Raw genomic sequence first — 13,317 nt, forward strand, 5'->3', positions numbered from 1 at the left:
GAGGAAGAGGAAGAGGAAGAGGAAGAGGAAGAGGAGATCCGAGTGGCAGAATCACCTCCCTCAAGCTGCTGGCAACACTTCTTTTGATACAGCCCAGGATACAGTTGATCTTCTGGGCTGCAAGTGCACATTGTCGGCTCATGTCGAGCTTCTCCCCACCTCAGTAGGTCTGTCTGCCTTTCTGGCTTCAGAAACCCAAGTTTTGGAACTAGACTTAACAACGAGATGTACAAAACCTGGATCCATCCAATTTTAAAACATCGTCATTCCAAAGGGTAATTCAGGCCAGAAGCCATGGACTTTTTAAAAACAGGTTACATGTAAATAAACAATAGATTTTATGAAAAACAACTCTAGAGTAACTCAAATGAGTGAACTGCTCAGTAATTATAACTGATAATAAAGCTTTTGCTGAGTTACTTGGTCCCAATATGAATCATCCACATCATCCATTGACTGACCTTCCACATCCAGAGCCTCATACCCATTGTGCAGAGACACCTGGGAAGGTGAGATAGGCAAGGAGGGGGTACGCCTGCCACATGAGTGTGGACTTGCCTCTACTCACTCCTTTCCTTTAAGCTACTGCCTTCTGCCTGGTGCTGAAAGGATACATGTTCCCCTTGATCTTATGTTTTTTTCTGGTGGCCGTTTCTGTTTCTGTCTCAGGGAGGACAGAGGTTGATTCCACCAGTCTACCTCTTTCTCAGACTACCGCTGATACCTTTGTTTTCTATACAGTGCAGTCAAAACAAGGGATAATTTACCAAAATTTCAGCCTCTGAAATAAAATAAGTAATTAGAAAACCTCAACAAGTGTCAGACATTTAGTCAACTTCATCTTCTTTCCATGGCATCTATTCCTCTGTTCAGTATGCGACTGTATTCACAACATTAAAGAATTCCTTAAAAATAAAATAATAATAATATTAAGTGTAAAATTGCCCTTGATGTGTTTTTTACTCAGCACATCAAGCTGGTTAGCATAAATGGACTTTGTCATGCCTTGGTCTAAATTAAGCAGAATTGGTTTAGTTCCAAAAACATTATTGCAGCTGACCTAGAATTCTGAGTACATATTTATCTTCACTGATATATAAATATTCTTTCAAGTCTACTATGTTTTACCCAACTCGCCCAATAAACGAGCACCGTTTATCACTGAGGATCTTCTTTTCAAGATATTTTTTTATAGTTTTATGGAAGGAAATTTCCTCCTGAGAGTTTGGCAGTCCTGGTGTAAATGAAGAAAACAAAGTAATGATGTGAGAGCAGGTAGTGAGGTCAGAGATTTATCTTCCAGTTTGCTCTTGTCTCCTATCTCTTGTCAATATGTTCCTAGGGCAGTTCTGCAGCTTTTTCTCTCTATAGATCTGGCATAAATATTTACTGAAACTATGTTTATGAACATAAGTAGTATCAGGACCACAGCAGGGAAAGAGATGGGCTGAGGAGTAGACCTTTGGAGTTATAGACCTCCATGAAATAGTCCATGCTTGTAGATTCTTAGAATGGGGAAAAATTTCAATGTTAATACTATAGTTTAGGCTCAGTCTTGCCTTGCTGTCCTTGCTTGGGGAAAACTGTAATAGATTTCTTTTACCAAATCTCTGGGAGTTCTGGAAAAATAAGGAGTGAATCAGAAAACAGGACAACAACTATAGCAAACAAATATGTAAATAATAAACGAAAACAAGAAACATGTAAACAAAGCAAAGCTTTGTTCTGTTGATAGTTTCACACATATGCTTATTGACAATATGTTATTGTTTGCGTTTTTAAGTAAAAATCCTTTAGCCGATGCTGCTTAAGATGTGAATTACAAGTTTTATGACAGAGACCTAGATTTTAGATTTGCCCATATTTTTGTGGAGGTAAATGGGATTTTGGCAGCAGCAAGGGAAAAGTTATACAGAAAAAGCAATACCAAAATTCTGAAAAAACCCCAAAAAACCAAACAATAAGATTCCATGACACTGTCTTGGAACAGAACATGATTATCTTTTTCATTACATTATTCTTCGAGGAAAATTAAGTCCTACTTCTTTGATTTTATTTTGTCTGCGTGAAAACACAAATGTTTAGAAAACAATGGAACAACATCCCTTAACCAGTGCCAAAGTGCCAGCCCCCAAATTTCAGATTAGTAAACTGTTAAATTTGATTTTGTAGTCCTTGTCAGTTATCGATCAACCTTAACATATTCTCAGCATGACTTGATTCCGTGAAATATGTTACAGGATGTAAATTCTGTAAAGCTCAATTATAGTCTTTCCCATGTCTTCATTTGCTCTTGATGTCATTATTCCTCATCTTTACTGGCCTTCTGTGTATACAGGATGCTTAAAATACATTTAATTAAATAAAGTGGCATAGAAATTTTCAGTATCTCATGATATCATAGAATATATTTTAATTTCACTTTTTAATTCCCTGTAATGTTGCTGTCAAAAGGAAAAAGATATAGCACGTCTCATTCCTTTAAGTATTCTTATATGTCACCACTTCTAAATGCTGTAAAATTCTTGATGTTCTATAGCATACTGTGCAAAACATATAACAGGTATGATTTGGCAAGGTAAGTTTGAAATTCATCATCAGAGCTGTATGATGTAGCTAATTTGTAAACTATTTTCACTGCCTATTAGTATAGTTTCTGCCAGCAGCTGATCTTGTTAACAGTTTCTGTAAGTCTCTTTGCTGAGCAGGCATGACGTGGTGAGATCAGAATTTCAACTTTCATCAAAAATGAAAGTATCCCTCTAGGTGCAGAAACTGAAAGAAAGACTAAAGCGAAAAGGTGAATCGGGCTATTTATCTGAACTTTTAAACCTTTACCGTCCCAGAACAGAAGAAAGAAGGAGAAAGGGAAGTCTAGGATGAGTAAGACCATGAGAGTCTTAGAGGTAAATAATGTTTTACTTTTTAGGGGCTCTGGATTCAGTCCAGCTGTACACTGTTATGTGCAAAATATACATTAATATTTAAAGTAAAAAATCCAGTTTAGCTCTCTGTGTCACAACCTTAACATTTAACATTTTAAGACAATAAACTACCTATTCAATCACCATACTCCTAATCTACTGCTGGCCATACGATTTTATATTTATCTATGTATCTATATATCATCCATTTAACTATTCAAAAATATTTGAAATAATGATACTGAGATTTCGACCAAAAGGATGCTTTGCTAATTAATACCATCTCCCTGCATACTGATATTTCACCTAAACTATGACTAAACTAGATCTGGGCAAACCTAGGAATATATGTGCTCACTTCAGGCTCTGAAAGCCATTGGAACAATCTGCCAGGCTTGCCTGACTTCCCAAAACCTAACCCTGTCATAGAGAAAAAACAGAGTATAAGTAGGCTTCTAAAATAAAAGTTGTGGTTGTGATGTGAAGTAATTAATTTGCAGTGGCACGAAATTAAAAAAACTGTAGTTCTTTTCACATTCTACATGTTATTCACATGGCAATTTAAATGGTTAAGTAATGACATAGGAAAATACATCATGTGGTATTTCTAAGAGTTGATCACCACAAGCCAGGTAGTCATCACATCGGATTAAGCTTTCAGTATTCAGCCTGATTTCCTGACCGCTTTTTAACTAGCAATAAGTTAAAACAAAAAAACAAAGGTTAGTTTGATTTTGCTGAAAACCAGGAAAGCAGAAAAATGGAACAAAACATGAAGCAACAAGTCATTTCTGCAAAATTTTAAGAGAAAACTATAAAGTAAAATTATCATTATTTGCAAAATTTACCCTAGCAGCATATCATCTCCCAACTAGAAACAGTATTTACTTTTCCCTGACAGAGCCATCGTGAAAGTATGCCACGCCCCAGCATTAGTATTTACAATCAAAGCCAGAAGGAAATCCAGGCTGTACTGAAACGCATGAAAAATTTTATAGGCTTTAATATGCAAAGTATCAATCATTAGGGCTTCCTAATCTACCAACATAAAGCAACAGAGGTAGTAAAACTAGGCAGAAAGCTGCATTTGACATTTTATACCTGTAATTATTATGATGGTTTTATCTTCCATCTCCATGGTTATTTTTTATTTCCAGCTGATGCTAGATTAAGTGCAAAACTTTTCACAGTGAACTACATTTGTTATTTGCTGTTTTTTTTTCACCAAAAAAAGTCTATTTAGAAGCAAATGATAAAAATGTCAAACTTTCAGGATACTGTGTGTTATGCATTATACTACTGTAAAGTGTGCCTAGCACAATGGAGCTCTGACATCCCCAAACCCAGGGTTTCCAGCCCCAGACATATACTACACTACCAGTGGCTCATGGTAAGGATACCTGTTCATCATTATTACTACAAAATTTGAATTTGTTCTTTTTTCTGCATTCCGTATTATTATATAGAATGTCCATATGTATCTCATGCTTTACGTAATAACTTCCCATAATTCTTTATTCATAACATATTCACTAATTATACCCTCGTTTACCGTTTAATGTCTATAACACCAATATATTTTTTTTAATGTTCATCAACTTTTCTGAAGAATTGACTGAGAAACTTTAAGCTAACTGATGTAAAAGTAGAGAATACTAAGCTGTTTGAAAAACTGGCATCAGCAACATCTCTGATACAGTTGTATTAAAAAGCCAAAACAGGATTATATCTTGTATGGAGTTATTTGCTCTCACTTGCATTTCCAGGGGCTCTCATGCGAGAATTTGCTGAAATACAACGCATAATCAAAATAATGTATTCTTTTTCCATTAATAATGAGAATTACTTTGCATAAGGATTAATTATCTACAGAAGGGGGAGATAAATACATAGCAAAAATAATCATTATGCAGCATCATGCATTGTGATAGGATACTGTTTTGCAAATCTAAGAGAAAAATCAGCAGATATAGAGTCTCTTCTGAGATGCTCTCATGTGTATGTACAGCTTTATGAAAAAACAGTGCACAGCAATAACCACAACCCGAGTTCCTCTGTTTTCATTGGCATAATTGTTCTATGATTTCATCTCTTTCTGTTCTGAGGTAAGAGTCAGAGGTCTGACACCAGAGGGACCAAAGTAGGATCTTTCCTTCCTTTTTCTGTCATTCATGTTCATGGATTTAAGACAGACTTCTAGTGCCACGTTTTCTGTTTTTTGAGAGGAATTCAAAAATTATTCTAGCACCTTTCATATTGTACTTCTACTGCTTTTCCCTTCCAGTGAAGCCTCACATGTAACTAATCTTAGAGATGATATTCCAGAGACAAGTGTAGCACCTAGCTCTGCATGACAGGCAGAACCAGTGCTGCTGTCAAATCAACAGATGGATGCGATACCCCAAAGATAAAGCATTCTACTGAAGAGAAACAGATTTAACTGACTAAAATCAGAAGGTTGCGTACACTCCTTTTGTTTGATGATTTTAATGTAACTCTGCAAATCCTATTTAGAAGTATTTAGAAAATCAAGTCCTGAGAGATATTTAGAGGGCTAAATGTACTTCCTAAATTAAATGATGAAAAAGTAATATACGCATAATAGATATAGTTTACCTATTCAAATAAATGCTAACTTCCTACAAGTCTTGAGATTTGGGACAGAATAGTTGGTATAGAAATTGATTGTGTTTTTCCTCAAAGCTTAGAGATTTTCTATTACTACCTCAATTTTGAACATCTCAGGGAGTATTCATTTTTCATATTTAATGCCACATGTAGTACTCATGAGCTGGTACAGTCATAATTTTATCCCTATTACAGAAACTCAATTGTTCAAGTAATTCCATTGAAATAAATGGGTTTAACCAGGTAGATGACCACGAACATAACTGAAGATTCTACAAACTATTCTCTTCTGGAATTTCTTTTTTAAGAAAATAGAATTATTTTAGGTATGAATTAGATAATGTGAATTCTTATATTGGGGACAGTTTTGTAAGGTGGAAAGTAAAAAAAAATATTGTATGAAATTAGGACTTAGCTGGGACTAAGGATGGTTACATGCAAAAGGAAGAGGTAATATATTTCTCATTGGTCACATGTAGGTAATTAAAGGAAGATTAGATTTGCAACACAGCCAATACCCCAAAAAAAGTTGGAAAATGAAGGGGAATGAACCTTCTTGATGATGTAAAAATGTACCACGCAGAAATGTGCTGTTTTCTTGATAAACCCCACATATTTCTATTTTAGGAAGCTCAGCTCTTTTGACCACTGTTTAAGGACAAAATATAGTATAGTATTCATAGTATAAGTATGTGCTAGTAATCCATCATTTAGAGCTGACAGGAAAAACTTTCAATGCTGTGTACAACTTCTAAGAAATTTCTTAATGAACAAAATTTTTTTATAACTCCTGATACACCAAAAGACAATAATTACCCGATTAAGCAAAACTATAAAAACTAAAACACCAGGACAGGTAAAAGAGCCTCCCTATGACTGGATCAGTACATATCAGCAATGCATTTCCAGAGGTCCTCCTAATAGAGCTCCAAAGAATTTCTTATTTAAAAAAAAGTGTAACCAAAAGTTACAGCTGAAACATTCAAGATCATAAAAAAAGATACAAGTCCTATGTTTTAAAAAAAATTATACAAGACGTTATTTCTACTTGTCCCCTAAAATATGTCAGCCAGTTTGGCAGTATGATATGACCTGAAAGTTACATCATGAAAATGGTCCAGAAAAACGCATCACAAGGGGTGTATAGCTTTCAGTAGGGCTGTACCTTTGTTACTGTGAACTGCATCATAAATCCATAGATTTCAGTAAAGCTGAAACAATTTGCATCACCTAATTACGAAGATCCAAATGTTGGGAGACTCAAAGCTTGCTGAACAAGCATTAATCCATTCCACAAGAAAATATAATTGAAAGAAATGCTAAGAAACTCTCATTTAGTCTCAGTTAATAATTATTTCTGCCAAAAAACAAACATGTGGTCATATATTTTTGTATTTCCCTAAACAACAATAGATGGACCTAAAGATATTCAGAAATTCTGTAAAAGTTGGTTGCCATCTCAGAGCTTAAATTAATTCAAACTAGCACTCTGGGTCAAATTCTGCTTTGAAATAACTAAAACTGCAAATGAAGATAAAAATTCTTTGCTGAAGTATTTAAATCTTTTGTCATCCCTGGTTTATCAGGAAAATGTCAGAGGAAAAGATAATTTCCTAATTCTTTCTTATTTTTCATGACTGCAAACCATGTGTCTCTCCACTGAAGTAATGAAAATACACTATTATAAATGTAGGATGCAATAAGGACAAAGGAAAAAAGTTAACCTAACTCGATTTTTTCAAATTTCAGAAGGCAAGTTCAAAACCAAGTAAGATTCATATTCTAAAGGAACTAGTTTATTTTACTTTATATTGCATCCTAATTTAAATAATTAAAATTAACTGCAAACATTCCGTTGGAATGAAAGAAACAGAGAAAAGTGTGTCTGAAATTAATTTTTATTAAAACAGAAAAATATTTGAAGAAAAGGAAACAACTTTTTTACTTACCAGCTTGACCAAGTGTATACTCCTGATATCTCGTTCCTATCCTGTTTGTGGCTGTACAATTATACCTTCCAAAATCACTGTCAGATGTGGGAGCAATCTTTAAAATAAATAGAGTTTTAAAATATTAAGTTCTAATGAAATATTAATGTTCTTTAACGAAACGTAAAATGTAAATATGTTATCCTTAACCAAGACGGAGATACATTCTTACTTCTACCTATATAGTGTATTCTCCAAATACAGATATAAATACACCCTTTTTCATGTTAAACTCCACCTCCTCAAATTCAAATGAGGAAATCAAATAATGGAGAATGGTGACATTGTTCATCTTTATAATTCCACTTCTAAACAAGAAAAAAATCTAATAAATTTTACATGTTTTTCATGGACACTGTTTGCGCAAACTGATTCTTTGACTGAAATAAGCAATGAAAGGTCAGAAAAGTTGCTGTTATCTTACTAGAATAATATTTTACTTTTTATTGTCTGCAGGATTCACAATACACCAGACAGTCTGGGGGGAAAGAAGATGTAAAGCATGTTGCTCAACTCTAAATTCAGTTGAACAAGGGTGTAAGACAGAACAGATACTAAATACTGCAGGGAACTGATGCGTTATTGCAATCCATCTTGCCTGACCAACTTTCCAGGTGACAGAATGAAAGAGCACTCAAAGAACCATACACTGTAAAGCATATTTTGCTTTGTTAAGCTTTACTTAAAATAATAAAAAAAAAAACAACCCTAAAGACGATCTTCAAACAACAGTAGTACTGCATCTCTTTAAATATATATGCTCTACTACAAGAAACGAGGTTACTTCTTTGGACTTTAGGAAAAAAACATATTTTTTTTCCAGTGCACTGTACACCTCTTGCTTCGGATCTGAAGTAGGTTCCCCACGCAGATTAGTCCTAGAGCTTCTCAACCTTTGTTCCTATGGCAACTGAGAAACTTTTGGTCAGACATAAGCCTGATACAAGACAGAAATGGAAAAAACTAACTACTTCCTCTGTATTCATGTGGAGGAATACAGTATGTTGTCCTTGTAGCATGTGAGACCAGTGCTGAAAACACTGGTTACACTTTTTTTGTGAAATGATTAATTAAGGACCATGATTTGCTATATGGTATTGCCAAGTAGTTAACTGTTTAGTCAAGTTAATAAGGTAAACAGATAATTAAGATGCATTCTTTGCAGAGATTACAGTTTTTCATGGAGTGCAAGTTGTGCAAATGACATTTATTTTCTAACTGCTCACAAGAAATATGGAGATAAGTTCATAAATAGTTGATTTTTTTTTTAAAAAAGAGCTTTACTTACTAAATTATAAGTCTTATCCTTAAACGCACTCTACAGAATTTGAACAGTGCTAAACTGAGGAAGAAATCAATTAATGTCACCAAGTTGATTTCCATTTTAAGCCTTACCTCTAAAATCAGCTTTCTTCCTGTACTGTAGGTCTTCAGATGTGTTGTATTTTTTACCGGTAAAACCAATTTTCCTCTTCTCCACTGAACTGAGGCAGGTGGATTTGCTAGCACTTCACAACTTATATTGATGGGATTGCCTTCCCAAGAATAATATATAGTCTGATTTGACACAAATGTTGGAGCATCTGAAAAAAGGAAGTAATACAGAAATATAATAAGTGTTTTAGTAAAACAAGCTGTATACCCCTATCTAAGCATTCATGTTCACATAGAAATTTCAATTGGTTGCTGCATCACTTTATTATGGACCATGAAAATATCAGCATTCAACCTTGAGCTTCTTGAGCCTTTATTTTGGTAGCTTTCTCCTCTCCTGAAACTGTTTCAGCTGAAATTCAGCCCTTATTTTTGTAGGAAAGCAAGTTGTTTCATCCAAATAAGTAAAGGATGTCTTTCTATGAATTTATTACCTGATACAGGAGTTAATTTTTATTTTGGAAATGTTTTGGTAAGTAATTCTAGTGCTCCTTGATGTTCGTAGACCTTTAAAAAAAGACATATTTTCATCATCTAAACTTCCTACTGCAAAAATGGACTATCAAAGAGTCCTCAGGATATGACATCTCACACTAGTGGAGCTCTATGAAGAAAAAAATGAACTGCGTATGCCTGTTTTATGGTTAAGTATGGTCAGGAATCTCAGAATATCAAGTCAGAGCTTTGGCTTTTCCACTGGAAATTAAGTTAATGGTGGGAATCACTTGAAGGAAAACTGTACAAACTGCCTTCTGCCTGGCTGACAGTTTTTGCACCTAATGTTTTCAACACATGGATTAGAAATCTCATCAGAATGTTCATGAGGCACAAAATGTGGTTATTTCACAAATTTTAGATAAGCACTGTCTTCCAGTGCAAAATTCCTCAGAATAAGTTAGCTCCATTAATGAATAGTGGCATGAACGTGGAAGATAGAAAGACATTGTCTGAACCGGACTAACTTTCCTTCCCAGGTAACATCATGTGGTTTGATGCTCTCTGTCGATTTAGATACACATGCGCCAAGCTCATATCCTATTTTAAAAGCCTTACAAGTGAAAAAATAGCATACACTTCTACACCACAGGTACAAGCATTTAGAAGAATAGGGACTTTCAGTTCAGACTGCTCTCTCTTCTAAAGGTACATTTTATTATATTAGAATAGTTGAGTTATGGATGGCCATCTACACATCAATATCGATACTAACAGATAGTTTTAACATCATGAAGCACAAATAGGCCTAAAAATCCATCAAATAGAGATATGTACAACAACTCCCAAACGTAAAACTTTCCAAAACAAAAAGAGCTTCACATTTTCCCTCTAAAAAGGTCTGGGTAAAAAGGCTTTGCAGCCATTTTCCCTGCAATCCAATATAGCTCCAATACAGCAAAAAGAAGAGGACACATGATGACTGTGCTAATGGCTTGATTCAGAGAGATCATCTTAAGTTAGATGATTTTTTATTTCCTCATCAGGCACAGATTAAGATACCTGGAGTGATGTTTCACACAAAGAAAATAACTCTGAAAATACTTTTTTTACAACATAAATAAAAGTTATTTCACATTTCTTGTAAAATTAAAAACTGAGTTGGAAGGGAATAACTGGTTCATAAAGGGATTTGGGGTTTTTCTAGTATGCTCTTCACCACTAACTGTGGTATATTATATTTAGATGGTTACAGAATCAGTATTTATCAAACAGAAACACGCAATATATTTAATATAAAATAGAGCATGAAAAAATAATAAACATTAAAGCCAAGGCTTTGAAAACATAAGGTTGACTATTTTATATGTCTAGAAAATCTGTTTTCTAGAATAACTAAGGAACAAATGAAGTTAATAAACAGAACATTTACCAAAAAATTCTATCAACTGAAAATGAAATATAACCAAGTAGAAATGAGAAGGTGGACATTCTCATATGTTAGCGTATGTTAAGGATACTTAAATGCAATATATGTACTGTATAAAAAGATAAAAGCTTCCGTGCAGATCAGTGAGAAATTTAAAACCACTGAACAATAAAAATATGCTCTGATTAATTTCTTTGTAACTCAGGATTAATTTACACCTGACAAAAAAACAATTCAGGGTGTAAATGAACTGTTCTTTTTAAGCTTTTGTACATAAAGTACTACCAGTAAAGACAACATACTGGACTTCTAAACAGCTAAATACAGAACTAGGAGCTTGAATACACTCAAGCAACTCTGATGAAACATTGGAACCTTATGGCACTTTTACTGAAAATAACCCAAAACCTGCAGAAAAGTACAAAAGCTACTGTTCACATTAGTATAAGCACACAAGAAATCATAGAATTATAAAATGGTTTGGGTTGGAAGGGACCTTTAAAGATCACCTAGTCCAGCCCTCCTGCAATAGTCAGGGCATCTTCTACTATATCACTATATCAGGTTGCTCAAAGTCCCATCCAACCCAACCTTGAACACAAGGCACAAGGCATAGCCACAACCTCCCTAGGCAACCTGTTCCAGTGTCTCACCTCCCTCACTGCAAAAAACTTCTTCCTTATATCTAGTCTGAAACAATCCTCTTTTACTTTAAAAACGTTGGCCCTTGTCCTATCACAGCAGGCACTGCTAAAATGTTTGTTCCCATCTTTCTTAGAATACCCCTTTAAGTACTGAAAAGGCTGCAATAAGGTTTCCCTGGAGCCTTCTCTTCTCCAGGCTGAACAGCCCCAACTCTCTCAGCATGTCCTCACAGGAGAGGTGTTCCATCCTTCCGATCATTTTTTTGGCCTTCCTCCAGACCTGCTCTAACAGGTCCGTGTCTGTCTTGTGCTGGGGACCCCAGAGCTGGATGCAGTACTCCAGGTAGAGTCTCACAAGAGCAGAGTAGAGGGCCAGAATCATCTCCCTTGACCTGCTGGCTACATTTCTTTTGATGCAGCCTGAGACATGATGAAGTTCACAAATACCATTATAACCTTAAATGTTGAAATATGGATTATTGTTTTTGAGAAATGAGGCAATCCAAATGAAAAAGATACCTAGAAGGAACAAAGACTATAACACAAAAGTACAAAATTAAACAAAGCTGTTCTAAGAGAGCAGGATTCTACAAGCAACTGTAACTTTAAAATAGCATTTTAGAATATTGAATATTATGGCACCAGCACCAGGTAAACTCAAGCTGTTCATTCTCACAAAAAAGAAACTAACGGGTCAGCAGTCCAGTTAGAAGTGGTTCTGGATAACCTGTATAGGAAGCCTATGTAAGAGAAGAAAACTCTGACCTGAAAACTGTCTCTAGCATTTAGATATCCTCGTTAGATATAATGTCCAAGAACAGTGATTCAAGAACAGATTAATACATCATCTGTCTCATACAGAAGGCAATTCAATTAACGAGTTCAAAGGTCCAGCTCTGGTGTATGTTCGGCATTATACCCAAAATTGGATATGGCAAATTATCTGATTCAGCACATGTGTCCAGACAGCTATAATAGCAAAATAGTGTACGGAATCAGATTTGCACTTCTTAATTTAAGAACATAGGTTTTCAAACTTTTGGCTATTTTTCCCTCAAATAATATATTTTTCCTGGAAGATACAATGAAAATACACGACAGGCTGTCAGGTCTAAGATGCTGGGAGATTTTGTGTACTATATCATTGGAAGTCACTCTCTTAGACGGTTAGTACTGGCATAAGTTTTCCATCATCAAGGACTTCAATAAATTGCATTCTCTAGCAAATCTAGTACTTCCTTGCCGTCCATTGTGTAAAAGTACCTTAAAGTTTTGTAACTCTGCAACAATTTGGTTAACAGCCTTCTATCTTTCTCTTGTATTTTCTCCTGCATACCTGTTTTGCAATAGTTAATATTTTGGAATTAACAGCTTTTCCTTGGAGATAAAGTAGAAGAACCTCCCCAGACAGGTACAATAACTGTCACATATTCCTTGTAACAAGAAATAATATTAGGAAGACTTAACAAATGAGGCCAGGTGATTACATTTTATTATATAATCCTCCTTAAAAGGAAGATAGGAACTACAGAGCTTCAGATTTACTAACTTACAGAGTTTTACTGCTAGTATCACGATCACGTGGCTGCAAGGAAAAAGAGTGCAAGATCTGCATGTGAAGTTTCCAAATAGAAAAGCAAATGAAACTTATCATAATCTAGGTTTTAAGTTGCCATGATTATTAGCTAAAACCAGAGGGGGGTTTCAGAATCCAGCTCATCATTTTGAAAGTTTGAGATCAGCAGTTTTGCAGAGGTACGTGTTTGTTTCACAGCAAGTGACAGGAAATACCAGTCTCACTAATGTTTCCTCCCCCCCCCCCCCCCCCCCCCCCC

General features: G+C 35.1%; 1 protein-coding gene across 2 annotated transcripts in view; it reads right to left on the reverse strand.

The window, feature by feature from the left end:
* NCAM2 (neural cell adhesion molecule 2) overlaps positions 1-13,317 on the reverse strand; it is a 302,812-nt gene that overhangs the window by 76,480 nt on the left and 213,015 nt on the right. For both annotated transcript variants that reach the window (XM_014938236.1, XM_014938237.1), the window contains exons 10-11: positions 8,936-9,123; positions 7,502-7,598 (exon numbers count right to left, since the gene is read on the reverse strand). In XM_014938236.1, coding sequence (XP_014793722.1) covers positions 7,502-7,598; positions 8,936-9,123 — 285 coding nt within the window. The remainder of the gene's footprint in view (positions 1-7,501; positions 7,599-8,935; positions 9,124-13,317) is intronic.

Source organism: Calidris pugnax, unplaced genomic scaffold (assembly GCF_001431845.1).
Source record: "Calidris pugnax isolate Ruff unplaced genomic scaffold, ASM143184v1 scaffold25, whole genome shotgun sequence".
Classification (NCBI taxonomy): Eukaryota; Metazoa; Chordata; class Aves; order Charadriiformes; family Scolopacidae; genus Calidris; species Calidris pugnax.